Genomic DNA, 25,811 nt, shown 5'->3' on the forward strand with positions numbered 1-25,811 from the left:
ATCAGCTCGCGCACTTCAGCTATACAGGCGTTAATACTGAATGTTTAACATTATATTCATTGCATACATATACTTCGTAGTAGACACCCTTAACTCCTTTCTGCTGTCTGTTGTCGGTGTTTCTTTGTCTGAATATGGCGCTTATCACATGCTGTGTGGTATAGGCGTTTGGTATCGGGGCATTTTAACGAGTAGGAGTACAGGAGCTCAGTATCGGGCCCGATACCGGGTGCATCCCTACTTTGTACTGTTACTGTATATCACTTGTCTATTTTTTTATTAGTCCAAGAGAAATATCTAAGACAAAGTTGATATATAAATGAAGAGAAACCTCTGAAAAATAAACTTTCCCATTCTGGTGTGTATGGTTTAGTGGTTGGTTGAAAGAATTGAAATGGCATCTGATGGAGTGATTAAAGTTTGGGGTCTAAAACACGGATGTTGTGAAATATTACCATTTTAAATAAGTGTTTTCTACATATTTTCAAATGCAATTTATTCCTGTGATGGCAAAGCTGAATTTTCAGCATCATTACGCCAGTCTTCAGTGTCACATGATCCTTCAGAAATCAATATGCTGATTTGCTGCTCAAGGAACATTTCTGATTGTTATCAATGTTGTTCAGTTGTGCTGATTAATATTTTTGTGGATAGTTATTTTTTCAGGATTTTTCGATGAATAGAAAGTTCAAAAGAACAGAATTTATTTGAAATATTATTTTTTTTGTAATATTATAAATGTCCTCCCTGTCACTTTTGTTCAATTTAATGCATCCTTGCTTAATAAAAGTATTAATTTCTTTCAAAAAATATTACTGACTTCAACTTTATCAACAGTAGTATGTACTTCCATTTATACTGAGCAATAAGTATTGTGGTCATTATATATTTGCTTGGTTATGTCTAAAGCGCATTTATATTTGTTCTAAAACAACAGTACCTTGGGAGCCCAATAAACCCACTTGAACCCTCACAGATGCAAGTCACATGACTAATTTAAATTAATACACTAACAGAGCATGAGGGGGTACACAAATTACCCTCTTTGTGTAAGCATTTTAGTACATTTAAAAAAGTAATTGCTTTTGTTTATTTGCATCAGTTAATGGTTCACTGATGCATGTACCCCAGTGGGATACGCCATTAGCGGGATGCATATGGATCACTAGCAGCGCATTGTCAGCTTTCTTTCTTTTTAAAACTCTCCAGATTTTTCGCAGCAGCTCGCTATAGGAGCCACATTATTCCTGGCAAATTCAGAGCTGTTTTCGAAGGCAGGATCCAAGTCAGATAATTACATAGCGTTGGATATGTGCATTTGGGATTTTTCAGGCCAAGTTCAAAATCTCAGCAGTTCAAAAAGTCAGTGGTTCTCAGAAACAACCAGCTGTTCTGCATTTGCTCCTTTCAGCCTATACTATTTCTCCTAACAACCTGAGGAATTAGATGTGCTGGTCTTCATATTGCACACCAATCATCCAGGCCTCCAGAGTAGCTGGGGCTCCCTAATCATCATATCAGATATGATATGGTTGTTTGTCCAAAAGTGGGACTTTTTGGCTTGAATAGCCCAGTGGTTTTTGTCTTCTTACTTTTTGTCATTGCGGTTTAATCTGATGCATCGACCGAGACAGTGGATGATTCATATGACAGCTTCTTGCATCAGATGTCATTACCTCAGCCATGAATGGAGATGTCTTAATTATTGCCTGTCGTTCTCTGTCTCCTGAGGCATGTGGTCGACACTTGCGCTGGCTGAGAACCAGCTGTTAGCTTGTTAACCCAATCTAGAGTCTGGTCTCATCTGCAATATTATTATGTCTCTCATGTTTAAATGATGAGGCTTTCAATATGAGAAGTTCAGATTTGATCTGACCTTCTTGTTGCTTGGCATGGTCATGCAGGATAGCAGTTGGTACATGGATCGGCGGCGTTCTTGACAGTGTTTCCAAATGAAAGATCATATTTAGAGATTGGTAGGTCACAAACAGTTTGGGATTATTACTTATCACCAGCATGATTAACATGAGGTGACAACAGTGACACCTAATTTTTAACCGGTTGTGGAAGTATTTTTCCATTTATTTTCTCTATAGATATTGCACTAAAGAGTTTAGGTTTGAAGTCAAACCAACCGGCTTCAAAATGAATCATTTAAATATGTGAATCAAAGAAGTAGAAAGAAAGAAAGAAAGAAAGGCAAAACGGTATAAATTAAAACCGTAACATCTTGAGAAAATGAACTACTCAATGCATGTATGTATTGCAAATGATGTCATCCAATCAGAAATAATTTGAAAGTCATTAATTAATACCATATATTTGATGTTTATTGCAGAGTATTCACACAAATACAGCAACACACTAAAACAATTTAAGGGGAAAATGTTAAAAAGCAACAGTAAACAGTAAAAACCCGTTTATTTGCTTAACCGTTACCGTACCTTATACAGTAACAATTATTATATTATATTATATTATATTACTATTTTAAATATATAAAATCAAAAAGTAAAACGTATCAATTATTTATGAAGGTGATAAGCATATTTCTTCAGTAAAATATTGTTAAAATTATACGTTTTTTTTAAGGAAAAGTATGAATAAATGACAGGCCATTAGTTCAAAATATAGATTGATAAATATGTTGATACACTGCATTTTTTTAAACAGTGTACGATTTTATTAACTTTTTAGAATTTGATGATATAAACATTTAGGTACTGTAAAAAGTCTATAACATCATCACTGTGTTTTTTTTACAGCATTTTTTTTTTATCTTAAATTTAACAAAAAATGTTTTTACTTTGTGAATGTCATTTTAGGGTGTAAGGAGACTCAATTATGTGGTTAACAATGGTTTTTGTCAGTGCACAGTCACTGCAGAGATTTTTTTTCATCTGATTCCTTGGTAACAGCGACTTTTCTGATTGGTGGAACTTTCTTCATGATTATAGTGTAGTGCAGTTTTTCAACAAAACTTTCTACAAAAGCTTTGACAACCTCAGAGCTCATGTTATAGGTCTGTATTGAAAGCTTTATATTGTTATTGCTAAAAAATAATGAAAATGAACAAGAGTTGCACTCACAGAGCTCTACAGTTGTGCTCTATAGCCATCGAATGCATCGTAAAATGTGCTGCATTTTCCTCATTACAACACTGTGATACATCTGCTTTTGGTTTTCTTTCATTTTCCTCGCAGAATTCAGAAAACAAAGCCCTGAGGTGCAAGCTTGTTACTGTCAGCTGGTTGGTGCTATAATGAGGACGGTAGAAGTTTGCTGGAGACAGAGCGATGAGGCTGTGTGGTCATGCATTTAATGAGACCGATCCGTGTGCCACCACCCCGCTGAGGAGAGTCTAGCTTACTAGAACGAACAAAGTCAACGCTAGCCCTAGACGCTTCGCTTATTACATGAGAACAGACAGTTAAGATCAATGCCAAACATTTATCAGAACCGCCTAACTGGGATGTTGTGGCATCTTTATGTATCCTGTGTAAATGCAGCCACAATGCAAGTGATTGAGTTGACCTATTTAGGGTCAGATACCTTAAAGTAGAGGCCTGATATTGTGTCAATGGGTTGAAATGATCAGATGAACAAGAGGAGAGGGAACGCCTCAGGGTTGACTGAACACAACTAGATGGGATCAAGAGAGTCCCGAGTCAATTAGCACCTCGCTGCTCTGAGAACACAGGTGTAAGTTGAATATCGATGGTTTAGACACAAGGTCTGCTTCACTAAATACATTCTAAAAACTAAAAACAGCACGAAATAGTCTATAATCTATAAGTTATTCATTTAACATTACTGAAATGGTGGGTAGAAGTCAAGTTAATATGAAGTACATTTTCTCAGATAATATTTTAATAAATTTTGACATTGAGGACTATGGCAATATAAAAGACAATTCTTTATTTTTTTTATATTTTTCACACAGTATTGATCTTTATGCATGGAATTACACAGTATACCTGCCATTTTTTATTTTATAAAGTGGAAGGTTATTGAATAAACATTTAAATTGAATTCTCTTGCTCACACAAAGCTTTCATATCAGCTTCAGAAGATATATAGTGTATGTAATGTGGTGTTTTGGGTTGTGTTTCTTGTTCATGTTCTCATGTCTTTTATTTTGGAGTTTAGTCATGGTCCCTGTTTGTGTCATGCTTCCCTTGCCCTCATGTATTCATGCCATTGGTTCCTCTGTTCATTGTGTCATGTTCTGATGGACCATGACTAAACTCCAAAATAAAAGACATGAGAACATGAACAAGAAACACAACCCAAAACACCACATTACAGTGTATGAGTCAAGCAAACCACATGATACTTTTATCGGGTTTTTTTTTTTCATTTACATTTATGAAAATATCAATTAGGACATTCTGTAAAATCTCTCAAGTGCTCCAGATAAAAGAAAGTGAGTTTGGAATGACCAGAGTTTTCATTATTGTGTAAACTATTCCTTTAATGTCTGATGATTCATCTTTCAGACTTATAGATTCTCAAAATCCTTTTGTCTTCCAGGCATCATAACAGCTACAGATCATTTTAGTCTACGGTGGCTTAAAGGGAGATATAACTCCACATCACTTTTATGCAGATTTACTGTTTTGGGGGCAGATATCTCACTGGTTGGTTGGTTGGTTGATAATGGATTGGAGGACCCTTGGTGAGAATTACTCTTCTGGTGCCTGTTCACTGTTCACTTGGCTGGGCATTCATCTGCTGTACAACAATCAATATGGACCTTTATCCACCCACCGGAGCGATCATTCAGAGCCCAGAGAGGGGCATATCAAGCTTTGAGAAATGAAAGCAGTGGCCCATAATCTTGTTCCTGTAGCTCTGATGAGAATTGTTTGGGGCCTGACATTGCTTAGTTTGATAATCAATGGCGAGTTGTTTTTCTGTCAACACTGGAATGAAACGGGCTGCTTGCGAAACCACCTCTCATATATTGTCCCATCTCTCTAATTTTCTTGCAGAGTCGAAAGCATGCGAACAAAGTTCGTCTGTATTACATGCTACACCCAGTGGATGGTGGCTGTCCTGCAAAGAAGCTTCGAACAGACGATGTAAGTGAAGAAATACATGCCTGCATATGGCCATTTAATGTACATGCATTCATTTTGATAGCTAGTTATGCTATTTGTATTTATGGTAGATTACGGAAAAAATACTAGCACTGATTCCAAGCCACGTTCCTTCTTAACAATTGAAGCTGGCAGTTTCATTACTCCATTGAGGAACCCAGATACCACAGGAAAACCATTTTATGTCCACAACATAGCCTATTGATTGACATGGATGACCTGCTCGTCTGAGCTTATTACTTCTGCCCAGTCCCACATCTCTCACATTTCAGCCTATCATTGGGATGTAGTGATGAAGCAGATTTTCACATGACAAGCTGTCACTTCATGTCACACATGACTTGTGAATGTCTGTGGTTTGGACTGCTGAAAGTCTAGAGGTCATACAAGACTGGGTTTCAATGGATATATTTGGAATATTTTTGCAAAGTATGCCTACAGTTTTGTTCTTAGACAACTCTTTCCTACCAAAGCAACGTGCATAAAAAAACATAAAAACTGGCTTTTTGCTGTGTTCCTGGTTGCAGTTTATTCTGGCCACTTTAACAGGAAGAAGCTGTGTGATTCACTTGAATATTGTATAAATTATTTTTTTTATATAATATAAAAAACAATCATATAAATAATAATATAATAACATATAACATGATAAAAATATATAAAATATTTACATCAATAATAAATCAATTAAATGTAAATATTATTCGTGTCATATATTATAATAATATTGTTTAAATTAAATTATAATATAATAATGCAAATATTTTTAAAAAACTATTTATTTTACTTATTATTTTACACTGTATTATACACTGTTAAAATGTATAATATTTTCATCATTATTATAATGATATTGTTTAAATGTAATTTATAATATAATACAATAATGCAAAGATTTAAAATTTAAATGATTTATATATATTATTTTATATCATATATTGAACAATATTTGCATCATATAATATTGTTTAAATGTAATTTATAATCTAATTAATATAATGATGATTTATTTTTTATATATCATTTAATAATTATATTATCAATTTATAACTGAATATTTTCAAATGATTGTACAATCAGTCATGATGGGAATGACTGGAGGACCACCATTATCAAGTCTTCTGTGGTATTTGGACTGGTCATATGTGTGTGGGTTATATGCACAGTCATGGGTGCGAGTTCACAAAATTTTAGAGCATTTTGAGGGAATGTCAGAAGCTGTTCCACCGGGAACAAGGGGTGTTGTGGGCTGCAGATGGCAATACAGAGTGTTGCTTTTATTCAGTTAAATATAATCATTGCTTGCACCTGTGTTTTACCCTAGTTCTTTCCCCTGTTTCATGAACTTTTCTCAGTCCTGTGATGGCATCCACTGTGTGTGTGTCTCAAGCCCAACTGCAAACCTCTTGAAAACATTTGTGTTGACCTTTTCTTCTGATATAAACTCAGTTTTCTAACCTTGATTACACTAAATCAGCATTAGATAACACTTGACTATTTTAATTAAAATAACAGACTAACTAAACCCCACAGAAACACATATAAAGCATCTAAAAACATTTGAGTCTCTGCTCCTCGTGTATTTCTACGTTTTATCTCACAATGTAAACTTGTGTCAGTTTAAGTCGCCATGTCTGTTGTCTGTTGACGTGGTCTGCAATACTGAAAATTCCCTTGAAATTGAAAGGGTTGCTGTGATGTGTTGATTGTTTCCAGCCAAGGTCAATGTCTAAATGGACGTTCATGCTTTAGCTGGATGTTGGTGAGGTCTTTCCCCTCGGGAGAGTAAATAAAGACATTATGGCGTGTCAGGAGAGGAATAACAAGAAGCAGAACGAGTAGACACAGATCGATGCTTGCGGCATTTCTCATGCAGAGAGAAGACAGACCTCAGTTCAAGCGCAAGGCTTACAGAACAATTAAAGCTCAGAAAGTCAACCAGGGTCTCATTATTTAATGTTTAATGGAACATTTCATGCAAAAAAACATGAAAATGCTGTAATTGTCTATTTTTCTGTGAAGAATGGAGAAATTTGATGAGTTCATAGATTGTGTCATAATACTTTTTGGTATGTTTTTTGGAGTCATATTCCATAGACTCATCTATAAGGACAACTAACCTGCTTTAGCTCTGCGTGTTTATTGCATGACATTGACCTTGCAATGCCACTTTCTCAGCACTCAGGATATTGACCATTGATTTATATATCAAACTGAGAAGCTGATGTACCTATAAAGACTAAATGAAGCAATAGCGCAGCGGTAATGCTGGAGAGTAGCTAACTGAACTTAGCGTGATATTATTAGCTCTTACAGTAACAAGCTACTTTAGCCAACAAATAGCAATAGCAAAATGGCTAAATTTAAATCATGCACTTTTTAGCATTAGAGAGAAAGTCTGATTCACTCTAGTGAAATGGTTCATTCAGATGGTTCATGTACATTCATAAATACAAAATTCACAGAATCAAGTCACTGCGAGGACATTTTTAGATGTTTTTTTTTACAACAAAATATTTAGCTGCTGTTCAAGTGGAAGAGATAGCAATGAACAGCAGCTAAATGTTTTTAAATAAAATAAAATAAATAATTTATTTATTTACGTTGTATACATTTGCTTGTATTCTGGTGTTTTGAAGTGTATTTGATCACATATGTGTCAAAAAATAATTTACATACTTTAAATATATATCAACATATTAAAAAATGAACAAAAATATATTTCTAATATACATGTTGAAATATATTAACAAAGATATTTTTTAATTTTAATTACTTGTATTTCATCAACTATATTTTGGGCCTTTTTAAATATATTTTCAATCTAAATATACACTCTAAGAAATGCTGGGTTGTTTCAACCCAACTTTGGGTCAAATATGGACTAACCCAACCGTTGGGTTAAATTTTTACATTAAATTTTTAACCCAAAAGTTGGGTTAGTCCATATTTGACCCAAAGTTGGGTTGAAACAACCCAGCATTTTTTAGAGTGTATGTATATTGTTTAAAAAGTATTTTAAAATACATCTAAAATGTAAATATATTTTCTTGCCTGTTAAAGTGAATTTTGTAATATATTTAGGCATTTACATAAATATGTTTAGCATATTTGTAATACATTTTGGCCAAAATATATATATATTTTTTTGGTATGGGTATATACATATAAAAATACTGCCCACTCAAATAGCTTCAATGTAGCTATCTAGTATTGTATTTAACTACTTTTTCAAAGAGTAGTTTGATTGCACTTTAAATAATGATTAGCATTTAGCTTGGCGAGCTAAAATTTCGAAGTAACTTCCCCAACAGCGCTCAGAGCCAATATCAGTCAATATGAGAAACTCAGAGCAGTTGCATCAGCGCAGGAAGTAGAATATACGCTACACCGGTTTTAGAAGTTTGTAAATTACTTCTCCACAGCGCGACCCACATCTGCCAATTTGACAGCCACATTTCATATCTTCCTCTTAAAGTTATAATAACACATTTGCTTCATAAATCATCCTGTTCCCTTGTATTATTAGCTGAAGGTGATAAATGGTCCCGGTTAAAGGATATCAGAGTATGTGTCTGCCTCTGTGTCGTCCCAGGGCAGTGTGGAGGGAGACGTGGACAAGAACAAGTGCTGCACGCTGTGCAATATGTCGTTCACTTCGGCGGTGGTGGCCCAGTCGCACTACCAGGGCAAGATCCACGCCAAGAGACTGAGGCTACTGCTGGGGGAGCCACCTGCCATCACATCTAAAGGTAGGAGGTGCTGATCTAAGATCAGGTTCACACTATCTAGATCACAATATTTAAAGGCCATGCTGTTCCTGGATCAGTATTCATACTTTAATGAGCTTTACGTGTATATGACGTCAAGCAGCCAGCGGGGAAGTGACCTGTTCAACCATGGGTGGACTCTGAATATGAGATAATGAGGCAATTATTCTTGAGAATGAGTTCATTATTATTAAAGCTCAAGTTATTATGCATTATTGATGTTTGATGAGGTATGATATGAGATATGATATGACTACTGCTCACAGTTAGAGTACTGGGCTTTTTTAAAATCCCTAAACGTACAATTTAAACTCTCACCGGCCACTTTAATAGATACACCAGTTCACCTGCTCGTTAACGCATATATCTAATCAGCCAATCACATGGCATTTAGGCTTGTATATCAAGACAATGTGCTGAAGTTCCAGTGAGCGACAGTTCTGTGGGTGAAAATGCCTTGTTGATTCCAACGGTTAGAGGAGAAAGGACAGGCTGGTTTGATCTGATAGAAAGACAGTAACTCAAATAACAACTCATTACATCCGAGGTTTGCAAAAGAGCATCTTTGAACACACAACAGACGGGCTACAGCAGCAAAAGAGCACACCAGGTGCCACTCCTGTCAGCTAAAAACAAGAAACCAAGGCTACAATTCACACCGGCTCATCAGAACTGGACAATAGAAGATTGATAAACGGTTGCCTGGTCTAATGAGTCTTGATTTCTGCTGCGACATTTGGATAGTAGGGTCAGAAGTTGGTGTAAACAACATGAAAGCATGGATCCATCCGGTTCAGGCTGCTGCTGGTGGTGCAAAGGTGTTGGGATATTTTTTAGGTAATAAAGTAGCTGGTGAGTGAAGGTGCTTAACATGCTTGCAGCCTGCAATGCATGAAAAACTACTCAGAAGTCCTTAGCAACTGCATAGAAACCATCCAGAACACCCTAGCAACTGCATAGTGATGCACTAAAAAACTAGAGGACCTTAGCAACTGCATAGCAATGCCCTGGCAACCACCCACAACACCCTATTGTCATGGTGGAAAATTTTGCATAGGCACGCACCACTTACACTTTAAAACAGTTTTTTGACAAGTTTGCAGTATATTAGAACTTTCAACTGCAGCTGGATGTCCTGGGGCCGGTTGAATAAAAGGTTTAGACTAGTCTTACTACATAAAAATAGTCATCTAATTTTTTTTCTTTTAGACTGGCCATAATTTTTTTTTTTATTCAGTTACATAAAATCGTAGATTAGTCTAAGTTGAATCCAAAAATAAGACTGATTACCCATTTGCTAACTGCTAACTAAAAGGCACAGTCTTAACAGAGGCTACGTTTATGCAACTGGCCCGTGTTTTTTTATTCATTCAGATGTGAGTGCATCAGGCATATTAGAGGTTTATGTTCTCAAGACTGTCGCTTGTGGCGTGTTTATGATAAGAGCAGAGCCTGTAGCAGGAACAACACATCACTGGCTCACTTAGTGTGCATAATTGAGTGTGGCCAAGACACCTGAGGGTGCAAAATGACCGAAAAAAAAAAAAACGGAAAGAGCACAGAATACAATCCAGATTGACTGCATAAATATGCTGAAACAAATCAAATAAGAGAGTACCGCCATTTCTCAGCTTGGGGTGCATTTCCCCCAAAGCGACATAACTCGCTGCTTAACCACCATAGTATGATGCATTGTTATAGAGAGTAACTAGCTAGTTACGACTGTTTCCTGAACATGGTCGCATTTCCGTTGTTTATCCGCGTTGGTTCAACAAAGTAGGTTGGTCGTTAATGACATCACACACATGTGGTGAAGTAACTTCTACTAATTTATCAAACATTGCAGCTGATGACTAATGTTATTTTTTGTTCTTTGTCATGTTGCTTTATTTGATGTTTGATTCATCACTGCTTCCCTCTTACGTCATACTCGGGGAGGTTCCCTTTTACATTTATGCACATGTGCACTCTTCAAAAATCCCGTTTATTGAGGACATGCTAAAATATATAGATTGATCATGTGTAAAAATGTAAATGGGGAGAGTGGGGTGAGTTGAGTCGGTTTTTACTTACGTGTGTTTAAAGCTAGCGCATGACAGTAATGCGTACAACTTAAATATGTACATACATTTCAGGATGTGGTGCATCCTTGGGAATAATCACTTTGGATCTAAAATAAACTGCTTTCAAAATATGGCTTTCCAAAAAAAAAAAAAAAGTGGTTTCTTGGCTCAACTTGCCCCCAGTGATGGGTAAATTGTGCCTAGGGAAGAGGGTAAGTTGAGCCACATAGAGTTAAACTGTGCCATTGATTATGCTGAAGTAAAACTGAACATTTTCACCTAATGCTATTTCAAAGGAAGAGAAATTCAATAAAAATCACTTCTTAAAATCTGGCCATCCTTCTGTTGTGTTTCCCCGCCTGTGGCTCAAGACGCTGGGTTACGCTCCAGCTCCCCACGACCCTAATAAGGATAAAACGATTTGGATAATGGAAAAAAGATTTATTTAAAGATACAGTTCACAACTTTGAAGGCATTTTTTAAATTATTTTAAAATTTCAGAACAAAATAAAGTACAAATTGAAGAATTAAAAAAATAAACTGCAATTTTTTGCAGACTGCAATTGACATTACAGATCTGGGCTAATAGTACTCAACATCCTACTTATAAATGTTGAAGGAAATACAATTTCATAAAAACTTCAATGGCCAATTTTCATAAACAAGGTCTATTTAAAATGTTCAGAACAAAATCAAGTTCAAAACAAAGAACAAATTAAAAAATATTTGGTCTAAATTTAATGAAATTTAATGTAGAATTACAGTAAAATAATACTTTATAATCACAAGAAGAGGTGAGCCACTGGCTCAACTTACCCCAGGAATTTTGCCTCAAATTACCCCACTCCTACCATTTTAACAGATTTACAGCTAACATCATGCTAACAGTATATACTAGTCAACATTTGAAGTGGATCAAAACCTTTCATCAAAGTTGTCCTAAAACCAAAATGCGTTCTTGTGTTAGGACAACTTGAATGAACGTTTTTTTGATCCACTTCAAATGTTGACTACTGTAGACTCATATTATAACTTCCTAAAGCACAAACACGTTATATATATTTTTTTTTTTCAGATTTGTCTGTAATTGTTCAGACACAAGAAGCACGAGTCCTTGAACATAAAAAAATCACTTTGAACAGTGAAATACTGTTTTTGAACTTAAATGTAGTTACCAATTATTCCATGCGCCTCTCTCCATCACAGGGTGAGTAAAATGGATAACTCTTCATATATTTGTGGTCACATCACAAATTTTGTTTAAGGTTGCCTAGAAACAAGGGGTGGCTCAACTTCTCCACAGGCTCAAATCTCCCCACTCTCCCCCATATATATATATATATTGAACTGCATTATTGTGCCCAAGAGCACAATTTATTAAGTGTTTGACTTATTAACAAGAAACTATGCTTCTAACCACAGAGAGATGTAGTTACAACCATGTACAGTAAGTTTGCAATGCTGTTTGTGAACTATAGTTTCGGGAAACATCGAACTGCTGAACTATGGAACTAATGATGTAACTTGCGAACCAAAGTTGGCTAATTGTAACACACTCAATTCCTCCATTTAGAAACAAGCTAGAGTGATGACTCTTAATCTGTACATGCTCAGTAGGATTCTCTCTCTGCCTGTGGAAAAGGAGCACAATCATGTCATCTTAGCTGAAGGTTTTAACAAAATACTGATTTTGAGGTATGAAAGTTACTTTTTGGATGTACAGTATTTTTCTTCTGCTGTCTGAAGTTTAGATGACTGCAAATTTAAACTTACATGCATTTTATCTCTTGGTTATTGATATAAAAAAATGAACAGGAACAACCTATGCTAATATAGGCGTGGCTAGCTAGCATACGAGATTTTATCTTGGCTGCCACATCAGGGGCAACTGTAACATTGTGTTCATCACCCCAAATTGTAACTCTCTGACTTCTTGCATTTAATTTAATATTATAGTCTTGTCCTTGTTCGTGAAAATATATCAATTGTATTATTAATTAGTGCACCTATATTTGTTTCTTGTATCAAAAGATGACTAGTGTATTTCAAGTAGTCTGTGAGTTATGAAGGAAAATGTAAAACATGTTACTTTTTAAAGTGCTTGCCCAAATAGCAAGCATCACTAAACAACACCATTAAAAACTATTAACCATAATAGGGTTCAAGAAACTGTCCTTTTGTTGTTTGTTCAGCAGCTCAGCATTATTTGGTTACAGTCGGATCGTTGCCATGCGAACCTCTTACATGATGGTGATTTTTCATGTTATATGTGAACAGGTGTAATTGAGGAAGAGTAAAAGGTTCTTGTTTCTAATGAGACTTTATATAGCTCTTTAATATTTATGATTATAATCATAAGGTGTAAAAGACCTAGACAAGTCGTGGCCTAATGGTTAGAGAGTCGGACTCGTAACCCAAAGGTTGCGGGTTCGAGTCTCGTACCGGCATGGATTGTAGGTGGGGGGAGTGAATGTACAGCGCTCTCTCCCACCTTCAATACCACGACTGAGGTGCCCTTGAGCAAGGCACCGAACCCCCAGCTGCTCCCTGGGCGCTGCAGCATAAATGGCTGCCCACTGCTCCGGGTGTGTGTTCACGGTGTGTGTGTGTGTTCACTGCTGTGTGTGTGCACTAAGGATGGGTTAAATGCAGAGCACTAATTCCAAGTATGGGTCACCATACTTGGCCACATGTCACGTCACTCACTCACTCACTCACTCACAAAATGGTCTGAGACGCTAGAATACAGATGAGGATATAATTTGATTAAATTATCCTTGAGTGTCATTGCTATTATCAAGTAATTGACCAAACCGTTGCACTGCAGATCTACACAATTACTGTAAAGCTAGTTTAAACAAGAGATTATGAAAGCTTCAAATGATAACACATAGATTTAAGTATTTGTGTTGATCTGTAGCATCTGCTCCCCTTTTCCAATAAACAGAGCTCTCTACCATTCAAAAGCCGGTAAGATTTTTTCACATTGTTGAAAGAAGTGACATCAAGCACATCAAGCACATCAAGATTCGTTTGAAATACAATGAAAACTGTAATATTGTGAAATATCATTACAATATAAAATAACTGTTTTCTATTTAAATATATATTTTAAAATGTCATTTATTCCTGTGATGTCAAAGCTGAATTTTCAGCATCATTACTCCAGCCTTCAGTGTCACATGATCCTTCAGAAATCATTCTAATATGCTGATTTGCTGCTCAAGAAACATTTATTTTCTTTTACAAGATTCTTTGACGAATATAAATTCAAAAAGAAGCATTTATTTGAAATAGAAATTTGTTTCTTTACTGTAACATTTGATCTAAAGCATCCTTGCTGAATAAAAATATGACTTTCTTAAAATAAAAAAAATATATTATTATACTAACCTCAAACATTTGAACAGTACATCCAGAAAGCATTTTTGAAAATGGCAGAGAAATGTTGAAAAAAGTTCTCGATGCTCGATTTGTTATGCTGATAACATAATTGACAATGAAAACATTTGTGTATTAAATTGGGAAAAAATGCTAAATATTTTCACTTGTGGTCTCAGACTCTTGAGCCCACTGTATTTGTCACGGCAGTGTTTCATATCACACTCTGATTATGTGTTATAATGAAAATAACCTTCCATTCAAACACCTCAGGGAATTGGATGAAAATTGAGACAGAAGGAAGTAGAAAAAAAGGAAAAAGAATGCTTCACATTATTTAGTTATTTTGACACCTTCTATAAATACACTTGTAAAGCTGCCAATGTCATCTCCTCCACTTGAAAAAACACAGAGCCAAGAGACGCCCCATTTGTGCCATTCACCGTTCTTATTTTATACGTTATGACGTGGGATTGCTGTCAGTGTAGTCTGTTGTTTGCTGGTTGCTATGACTGAGTGTAGTTAGATGGCTGAAAACATCCCTTCTTCTCGACTTTGTAATAAAAATTCACTTCTCAAAACAGACGAGGAAAAAACAAGCTTATACCTGCTAGTGCGTGACAAATGACCTCCCGTCTGTTCATGAAACATATTCATCATATTAGTGTCATGAGATTCAGAATGCATCTTATTACGCTGCAGCCACAGGGGACATCCTGTGTTCCTAATTTGTGCCCTTTACCCATGAAATACTTCAAACTGACATGAGCCTGTGCCCTGTACTCTGACAGGTGAGACAGACCGCAAGCAAAATATGTCAACTGAACCACGTATGCGTCTCGGATATTCTAATATGTGTTATTAATGCTGTCACACACCTGCAGTTGTGGACTGGATATTGGTAAATAAAATGAGAAATGGATATGCCATTTTAATTTTAAGGCTGGCTGTTAACTTGGTATGTTGCACATGATTTAATCTACAAATATGTCTCTTTTTTAATCTCTTCTGCTTGTTTTCTATTTATTTTTATTCTTCAAAATGTAGAAAAATAATGGGCAGAAAGGGAGGGTAAGATCATATGATGCATGTTGGATTCAAAACGGCATCTTCTGTGTGAATTCCAAAGCTCAATTTCTCAGGAGCATATATTTTGACTAGGTCATGTTCCCAAAAAGGTGTTTTCACATGAATAGCTTTTACCTGTAGCCTGTTTGGTAATTAATGTACAGTAAACTAAGTATACTAAGTCTGTTATGCCCTCTTTACAGAGGTGACAGCCAATTCAGAGCATATGGTGACTGAAGACTCGCCGGGAAGTCCTTCCATACATGGCAGGCTCTCACACCGCTACTGCCAAATGTGTAAGGCCTGGTTCAACAACCCCGGCATGGCCAGACAGCACTACGACGGCAAGAAGCACAAAAAAAACGCAGCCCAAGCTAACCTCCTCGCACAGCTGGGAAAAAGTCTGGAGGATGGAGATGAATTGAATGGTATGTTCTGAGAGAAACAGGCAAAACATAGATTTAAAGGGAAAGTTCACCCAAACATGAATTAAAAGTGATTGTCATCATTTACTGATTCTTGCGTCGTTCAAAACACATACAGTGTTTGACTTTGTTCTGTGGAACACAATGGTTTTAAGGTTTAAAAATGATGCAATGAAAAGAAGTCATTATTTTAAAAATCCCGGCTTAGTGAACAGATTGTTTGAGTTGGATCTTATGAGTGAATCATTTAATTTGGTTCACAGAACCACTATAAATGATTCTTTCACTGGCTGGGACCTGATTGCCGCAGTTAATTGCAATCAGAATTTTCCGTAAAATTTTCAAACTGTCATTCTGCTCATCACACAAAGCTTCGTATGACTTCAGAAGACTTGGAATATGGTTGTATGCACCACTTTTACAAAACGTTTGCATTCTTTTTTAAGCTTAAAGCTTTAATTGTATTTCACATACAAGGGTGACTGTTTTGTGTTGGAACAATGAAAGTCGGAACAAACATGTGTCCCTGGAGCACAAAACCAGTCATAAGTCGCACGGGTATATTTGTAGCAATAGCCAACAATAGATAGTATGGGTCAAAATTATCGATTTTTCTTTTATGCCAAAAATCATTAGGATATTAAGTAAAGATCATGTTCCATGAAGATATTTTGTAAATTTCCTACCGTAAATATATAAAAAATTTATTATAATTAGTAATATGCATTGCTAAGAACTTCATTTGGACAACTTTAAAGGCAATTTTCTCAATATTTAGATTTTTTTGCACCCTCAGATTCCAGATTTTCAAATAGTTGTATCTCGGCCAAATATTTCAAAATATCTCAATTAAAAAAAAATGACCCTTATGACTGGTTTTGTGGTCCAGGGTCACATATTTGGTTTCATGCATAATCTGTTTATTGGAGCATGCACACTGGCATTTCAGGGCGTTGAATATGAACAAATGTCATGAAAACAAGGCCAGGTTATATTTTATCACAAATCAAAAGAAACTATATTAATATTACATTTATTTTGCATAAATATAATTACACATTTTTGTTTTTTGTTTTTAATTAAGCATGTTTTTGTCATTCTCATTAGTCTCGACCATTCTAAGCTTAAAAGAGCTTAAAAGCTTGTATGTCACAAGGGTGTATTTTAACAAGGGTGACTTTTTTGTGTTCTGCAGAAGAATGAAACTTTTACTGGTTTGGAACGACATGAGGGTGAGCAAATAATGACAGTGTTTCATTTTTGGGTGAACTGTCCCTTTAAAACAGTGCATTCAATTGTAACAATGTTTGTTTTCATCAGTTTGTGGTAATGGCTCATAAATAACCCCGTCGTAAATGCCATCGTTTAAGCACAGATATCATTTTAGCATTGACCATCCTCTGTTTTACAGGCCTCAGTAGAGGCATTTTAATGGTCTTAGAGTCTTTTCGCAAGCAGGCATTTCATTAAAGTTTTGCATTATTCAGCAGCTAGCTAAAGAGCTTTCGTTCAAGGCAGTTATCAATAGGTAATTAATGGACCAACAAAGAGCCTCCCCGAGCGCAAGATCTTTGCTCACCAAACAAACCGAAAATGATGGAGGTTGCAGACAACAAAGACACCTTGTTGGTGAGGTTTGACGCATGGAGGGACGAGAAAGCACTTCGTTGGAAGTGTGTACCAGCTGCCGTTTGGACAAATGTTGGATTTAGATTCAGATTGAAAAGTGTCCTGTCCCTCACGTCACGCTTGTGACTCATAAATATGACTCATTGCTGCAGTTTTCATTAAGCCTTCACTCGCCAATAATAGTACAAGCACTCACTGGATGGAACACACTCTATTTTTGTGGTGTGCTTGTGAGATAATAATATTAGTCTTCTATGACAACGAACGTAGAATAGTATTTGACATGCTATTTCTGCTTATTAGCAATCGTCTGTGTTAACGTTGGTCTATCGTTAAATAAAAAAAAGTTAGTGGTGCTAACAGCGGCACTCCGAATCAATGTTCAGCAGTAATCAAATCCCATTTTATAGCATTTTCATCAGATTTCCCACCTAACAGGAAGTCAGCGACTGATTTTCCAAGCTTCACACAAGCTTATAATTTACTGGTCTGTCCTAGTTAGAGGTGGAGAACAGATTTGGTGTAGGAAGACGGAGCTGTGGGAGGATACGATTTATCAGTGTGTTTCACGGCCCCTTCTGTTATGTGTTTTTAATCATTGAATGTGCACAATGCCAAAGAAAAGCTGCCGTGCTGTGGTTGCAAAGATGAAGCCAACGTAATCTACAGCTCTGATTGAATATAGATCTGTGGTAAATGTTATTGATGAGGCTTCTAGATGAGCCTCCATTCATTATCTGGCCTGATTGCCCAGATACTGGGATAACAAAGGATTCTCCTTGTTTAAACGGAGGCGGTGCTTGATTTGTGGCATATGTAAGGGTCATGTGGCATATGTAAGGGTCATTTAACACCACCCATGTCCCCGTAGTAAATCACATCACGTGTTAGATGGTTGCACGAACAGACATGCTCTTTGAATATATGAGTCATATGTGGACATAAGCTTCTGTTTATGTGTGAAGGAGGCATATATATATTTGGTTTCATGCATAATTTGTTTACTGGAGCAGGGAGGACTGCATTTCAGGGCGTTATATATGAGTGAATGACACAAAAACTAGTCCAAGTCATAATTTACTCCAAAAATCACAAGAAAGCATTTTATATTTGATTATTACTTTAATATTATATTTTGTATAAAGAAAAACATAAAGAAAGTTACACCTATTTGTAGGACTATTAGAATTTGTTTTCTGTTTTCTTTTTGGTAATTCTCATTAGTCTCATTGCTTATTCTCATTAGCATGTACACATTTTAAGGATAATTTTAGACAAAAAAATTGTACAATTTATATTAATATAATAAAAAATGTCCAATTGATTAGCATTTTTTTTGTAATTTCTTTGTACATATTTTAAGGATCATTTTACACAAAAATTTGGTAACACTTTACAATAAGGTTCATTAGTTAACATTAGTTAACTACTTTGGTTAACATGAACTAAGCATGCACAATACTTATAGCGCATTTATTAATCTTAGTTCATGTTCATTTCAGCATTTACTAATGCATTATTAAAATCAAAAGTTGTGCTTGTTAACATTAGTTAATGCACTGTGAACTAACATGAACTAACAATGAACAACTGTATTTTCATTAACTAACATTAACAAAGATTAATAAATACTGTAATAATTGTATTGTTCATTGTTTGTTCATGTTAGTTAATACATCAACTAACATTAACTAATGGAACCTTATTGTAAAGTGTTGCCAAAAAAATTAAATAAAATGTACACAAATTTAAATATAATAACATTTAAGTTTTTAATATAGTATTTTTTTTGTAATTCTCTTTAGTCTCAGTGGTGATTCTAATTACCGCAATATATTATGTAAAGATATTATGATTATATATATATATATATATATTTATTTATTTACAGTGTATATATACTGTATCTATAAGGCAGCACAACAAATACTGAAGTACTAAATACTGATATACTACATATATCTTGCAGACATATGTATTATTTAAATATAAATATAAAAAATTATCAGAAAGCTATATGTAACTTTTTTTTGCCTTAAATGGTCCTTAAAGTAGCCCTTTATTTTTTTTTACGCAAAATCCAATTAATTTTTTTCTTCTTTTGATTTTAGAATGAAAAAATGGCCAAGACATGTTCACCAATTCACCATTATGTTATTATTTTTTTTTTTGCTTGAGAAAGAATAGCAATGTGCTGTGCTCAGGCTATATGCTCATTTATCCATGTAATTCATGTACGGTGAAGAGATGGTCAAATGCTTAGGGTTCTAGCTGTCTGTAGGTGTTTGTCTAAATAGGGCATTATATTTACACTCATAAGATTTTGAGGGCAGTTGCTGTTGGAAACAACATAGTTAGTTCTAGTCTAATAGATGTGTTTATATTTATGTATGCTCTTAGGCCTGAAGCGGAGTCACACATGTGAGGTCTGCAGTGTTACGCTCAACTCTGTGGCACAATACCACGCACATCTGCAGGGCTCCAAACACCAGAACAAGTGAGTATCAGCCACTGCATTTCATTCGGAGACAAAAAAAAGACCAGAATCAAAGGTAAACCAGCAGCGAGCCACATAATGATAATGTGGGAGAAAGTACATTTCTACACAAAACGGTAATTTTAATAAAGCATAATAAGAGTAATTGAATCATTCACCAACCAAGTCAATCAGAAATGTAACCACTCATAATACTCAATAAGACACTCGCTGGTAGCCACATACTGGTGTAGCAATTCAGAAAGGTCCACTGAACGAAACTGTGCAAATGCAGCACTCATAACAGCAGGCACGAGGTGTTAACTTGCATCGTGTTCATGTGAGTGAAGTTAATGGAGTGTTGCATATGCGATCAATATCTGCTCTGAATCAATATTCTGCCTGACTGGACCATGTCCTCACGGTACCGTACACGCCACAGTTTCCATGCGGAGGCTGCAGCGGAGCAGGCAAGGTCACATCATAGTGTGTTGGGCTGCATGGAATGTTAATTAGGCAGGGATGAAGGAGAAGGAACGTGAGAAGCATGATGGGAACCGCCAGGCGTGTCCAAGCTGTCGCAGAGTTGCATGCAGTGGATTATTCCACCCTCTCATCATGAGATCTGTTCATAAGCATGCACAAGAAGAGGCTGCAATGAGCACACACAAGGATGACCCTCAACGCAGGGGACCCTGAGGCTGAGACATTACCGGAGCTGATGTTTTAATTAAAGGAATAGTTCACCCAAAAATGAAAAATGGCTGAAAATTTACTCACCCTCAACTTACGTCATCCCAGATGTAGATGTGTTTGTTTCTCCATCAAAACAGATTTGGAGAAATTTTGCATTACATCACTTGCTTACTAATGGATCCTCTCCAGTGAATGGGTGCCGTCAGAATGAGAGTCCAAACAGCTGATAAAAACATCACAGTAACCCACAAGCAATCCACACAACTTCATTCCATCTTGTGAAGTGAAAAGCTGCGTGTTAATAAGAAGCAAATCCATCATTAAGGCGTTAATCATTCACTTTAAACCATCGCTTCTGGCTAAAATATGAGTCCATAATCTTTAATAATGCTTCCTCCAGTAAAAGTCCATCACCTGTTGTCCTCTCACATAAAAATCCACTGACATATTTGTTGTTTTTGCTTGTAAACGGTGCTTGATCTGTGCATATTTCTCTCCCGATTCAGACAAAATGACTTTTTCACTGGAGGAAGCAACATTATAGAGGACTCGTATTTTAGCTTGTCTTTGTTTCTTATAAACACAAATTTTTTCTTCACAATTGATGGACTGGAGTCGTGTGGATTATTGTGATGTTTTTATCAGCCTTTTGCACTCTCATTCTGACGGCACCCATTCACTGCAAAGGATCCACTGGTGATATCCACACATGGATGTTTCTTCCGCCTATACCTTGTTTTGAATGCCAAACTGAAAAAACTATACCTAATTCAGTCTGTCAGCTGATCCCAGTTCAAAAAATTGTTTACTCATTTTCATTTTGTCTCTCATTCAGACTCAGGATCATTCAGAAGGTCCAAACAATGATCCTTCACAGAACGCTTGGTTCACTTATAAGATTTCTTCACAAACAAAACACCTCTAATGTCAACTGTTACAATACTTTAACAACAAATAAAGGGTTGCACTGTGCATTAAGTTATCATCGATGTTACATATATTAAGCATTACATTTGAGTAGGGCTGGGAAAGTGAGCACTTAGAAAGCTTTCAAGCACTCAGGGCATGAAATGAGAGCTTGACATACGTTCAGTAAGCCTGTTTAGTCATGGGTACTTAGACACTCCCTTTGAACTCCTCACCTCCACCAACGTTTCCAAGCAGAGCAAGGGATTTGGTCGTTAGCCACCTACTGTACATTTCATACTTTTTGTGTTGTTCCAGTTTGAGTCCCCACTTCATTAACCTCAAAAACACATTGAAACCAGTCATTTGACATAGTGCAAAGAGTTACAAGTCTGTCTGGATGCTGGTGTCCGAATCTTTTGGATTCGGCTCAATTGAGCGTTTGCTGACAGTTTGTGACAAACACCGGAATTGGAAAATCAATGATGGATCAATAAAAGAGCAATGAGTGTCACTGCTGGAGTTCTGTTCGGGTCACTCATCACACACACTCCCAATCAGTGTTAATGAAATTACCAATGAAAATGATCATTGATGAAGTGTTTTTGGATTTGCTTAAACTACAAAGCACATAAAACTCACTGTTGAAAAAAAACAACAACATAGCAAGATGTTAACAATGAACAGTTTGTTCAATGTGAGTCATATGAAAATGAAAAACAAATAATAAAGCAAGCATGAAGCTCCACTGCTAAACATAACCGGAAGTGGGGCGTAAGCAGATAATACGACAAAAAGACCTGCTACATACAAAAAATGTAGCGGGTTAATTCTCTCAAACAAACACATCCTACGCAGATTAATCAGATATATACACAACATAAAGGTTGTGTAGTATAACTTATATCTTCACAAAATGCCACAAATGCACAATAACTTGAACTAACTTACATACTAGTCCGAATGTCACACTGTGAATGTGGTCCTTCCTTAACAATGCACTAAGCACTAACTGGGGAAGTTGTGGCCTAATGGTTAGAGAGTCGGACTCGTAACCCAAAGGTTGTGAGTTCGAGTCTCAGGTCCGGCAGGAATTGTAGGTGGGGGGAGTGAATGTTGGCTTTCTTCCACCTTCAATACTACGACTGAGATACCCTTGAGCAAGGCACCGTACCCCCAACTGCTCCCTGGGCGCCGCAGCATAAATGGCTGCCCACTGCTCCGGGTGTGTGTTCACGGTGTGTGTGTTCACTGCTGTGTGTGTGCACTTAGGATGGGTTAAATGCAGAGCACTAATTCTGAGTATGGGTAACCATACTTGGCCACACGTCACTTTTTCACTTTTTAAAACACATAAACTGAATAATTAAAGTGTAAGGTTTCACAATAATATATTACTATTTGATTGATGCATTTATCAATGCTAATTTAGCACTTTCTTGTACACTGAAATTGTATTTTTGTTTTGTTTGCTTTCCCTCACAGCTTGAAGAACAAATGAACTTAAATGATGGAGCTCCTCTATTTCATCTCTACTCCTGAAACTATTTGAGGATCAGTCTGTGGAAGTCATGACAGTGATGTCAGTTCATATTCTCTTGATTCATTGTGTTGTGACAGTGATATGGACACTACCAGTGCAGACAGAGACCTGGACTGTGATCATGGATTATGGACCAGTGCATTTTGCTAAATTTGTAGATAAATGAAAAAATTACATCCTGAACACTTTAATGTATATATTTAAGGCATGTCAACTGGGCACAATTATGGCTTTCTTATTTTAATGTGGTGTGATTAAAATATTTTGATATTGTATTCATATTTTAATTTAAATGTATTTTAATTTGTGTGTGTGTAAGATCTGAACATTTTGTATTAGAGTGAAAATGTCATTCAAATGTTGTTTTTCTCTGTAGTCCACTAAATATGTATGCATTTCCTTGTTTTGTTTTGTACATACAGTACAGTCTGAGGGAATTGCTCTCGAATGATATTGAAATGAGACTTTGTCAACATTTTGAAGCTGAATTTAATCAGCATACTAACAAAAGTAATTTCATAACTTCAACAAAACTTTCTAGTGACGTGTCATTCTAAACGTTCAGCAAACGCTTTTTTCTACATTAGCTGCTGTATGAATAGACAGAAAATGAACTATTTACTATCTCTTGCAATGACTGTAGAAGCAAGAAACCCACGTGTTAACTATAAGGAAGCATTACTGAGATGAAAAATTAATATTCTGCTATCATGCTGTACTTTGCTGAAATTGGGGTCATTTTAGTGCTTTTCACAAAGGACTGAACACTGATTTCCGCTTGTGCACATAAGCGTTGTGTTTCCATTTAAAAAAGCCCAAATAATCTAATTATCCCCCAAATTATGACTTTTTAAAATGAAGCTAAGATGCTAGCATTATTTATACTTAAAATATTGTTTTATCTCTTATAAATGACATAAAAACAATTCTGCTATATGCTCATTTATCCATGTAATTCATGTACGGTGAAGAGATGGTCAAATGCTTAGGGTTCTAGCTGTCTGTAGGTGTTTGTCTAAATAGGGCATTATATTTACACTCATAAGATTTTGAGGGCAGTTGCTGTTGGAAACAACATAGTTAGTTCTAGTCTAATAGATGTGTTTATATTTATGTATGCTCTTAGGCCTGAAGCGGAGTCACACATGTGAGGTCTGCAGTGTTACGCTCAACTCTGTGGCACAATACCACGCACATCTGCAGGGCTCCAAACACCAGAACAAGTGAGTATCAGCAACTGCATTTCATTCGGAGACCCAAATAATCTAATTATCCCCCAAATTATGACTTTTTAAAATGAAGCTAAGATGCTAGCATTATTTATACTTAAAATATTGTTTTATCTCTTATAAATGACATAAAAACAATTCTGACACAAATAGGATTACTAGTTCTGTTTTCTTTATGTTATAGTATCATGAAGCTTCAAACACTATCAATATGAATGCCTGACTTACTGTGTCACGATACTAACTCACATTTATTTAGCAAGTGCCACTGTTGTTTTAGTACTGGAATGAGAAGCAAACAACAGAACACAAAGCTAACCCCATAAATCACATCTCAGTGTCTCCCAAAGGCCTTTTTCTTAGTGTTTTTCATTCTGCTGAAATGATGTGCATTGTAAGAGGACCCATAGGGCTTTAAAGATAAAAGGAACAATGTAAGACAGCCTTTAGAAATGAAATGGATTGCAAGTGATTCCCAACAGACAGTGCGTGGCTGGATCTCTGAAGGGCCCGGAGGAGTTTCTCTTGATGACTGTTCCCTGATGTACTGAAAATGTTTCTCGAAATCTCCATTTTAGCAGGTTTCATCATGCTTTGAGAAAGTCATACAATTACTGAAATCTTAAAACATGGAATTAAGGTGGCGTAATATTAAAATGCAGCTTTAGTTAACAAAATAAGCCAGTTTAAACACTGCGGTTTGGTTAAGTTGTTCTGTAGCAAAGATATAAAGCGCAGCTGTGAGTTCCGCTCATTATGCATCTCTGCAATATCACGATTGATTATTCAAATTAATGCAAATAGCACAGCAAGGGTCATTGATAATGTATTCAGCACATTTACCTTTAAATAATAGCATATAGAGAGGGTTTTGAACGACAAAATGTCATGTGCCAGAAGCCAACATTGTTCTGTTATATGAATTAGAAATTGAATTTGTGGAGCACATTTTCTGAAAGTATCTGTAATCTCAATTAAACTGCTCACTCAGTATCAGTGCGTGATGGATTTCCTCACACCGACATAAGACCAGCTTCATCAAGCACAATACACCAAATTTTCATTATATCTACCAGATAAAACCAAAGGATGCATGTTGTATAATGTTCTGCTGCCTTTGCAAGTCTGTCTGGCTTGTTATTTCTTGAGATGAACTGGCTGCCTCCTTCAATTTGACCATTGCAAATTGCACTGGTAAAAACAAGCCACTAAATAGGCCGTGATAGTCATCCAGTGTCATTCGTTATAGAGATTCGAGGGCACGCTTGTAAACTTGTTTGTTTTTACTCATTCCCGGAGTTCTTTGAGGGTAAAATTCTTCCATATGTCAGGGTTTGAGGGCTGTGGTATTCACTGGCTCCGAGTCGATTCAAAAGCTCAACTAAACTCACGGAGGACTGAAACCATTTGCTCATTACGACTGATGGACAAGCGGACGGGTAAATAAAATACTTTTCCGCATAGTTAAAGGGATAGTTCACCCCAAAATTAATTTCCCTTAAGTCATTCCAAATGTGTATCAC

At 36.1% G+C, this 25,811-nt stretch overlaps 1 protein-coding gene across 1 annotated transcript in view; it reads left to right on the top strand.

The window, feature by feature from the left end:
* Window positions 1-23,273, top strand: part of LOC107705074 (zinc finger matrin-type protein 4-like) — a 28,648-nt gene extending 5,375 nt beyond the window's left edge. Inside the window, exons 3-7 of the mRNA XM_016508208.1 lie at window positions 4,995-5,084; window positions 8,698-8,854; window positions 15,588-15,812; window positions 19,839-19,935; window positions 23,002-23,273. Of these exons, the coding sequence (XP_016363694.1) occupies window positions 4,995-5,084; window positions 8,698-8,854; window positions 15,588-15,812; window positions 19,839-19,935; window positions 23,002-23,017 (585 nt within the window). The 3' untranslated portion in view covers window positions 23,018-23,273. The remainder of the gene's footprint in view (window positions 1-4,994; window positions 5,085-8,697; window positions 8,855-15,587; window positions 15,813-19,838; window positions 19,936-23,001) is intronic.
* The last annotated feature ends 2,538 nt before the right edge of the window (window positions 23,274-25,811 follow it).

The sequence above is a fragment of the Sinocyclocheilus rhinocerous genome, unplaced genomic scaffold (assembly GCF_001515625.1).
Source record: "Sinocyclocheilus rhinocerous isolate Xijiao unplaced genomic scaffold, SAMN03320098_v1.1 scaffold3642, whole genome shotgun sequence".
Taxonomy (NCBI): Eukaryota; Metazoa; Chordata; class Actinopteri; order Cypriniformes; family Cyprinidae; genus Sinocyclocheilus; species Sinocyclocheilus rhinocerous.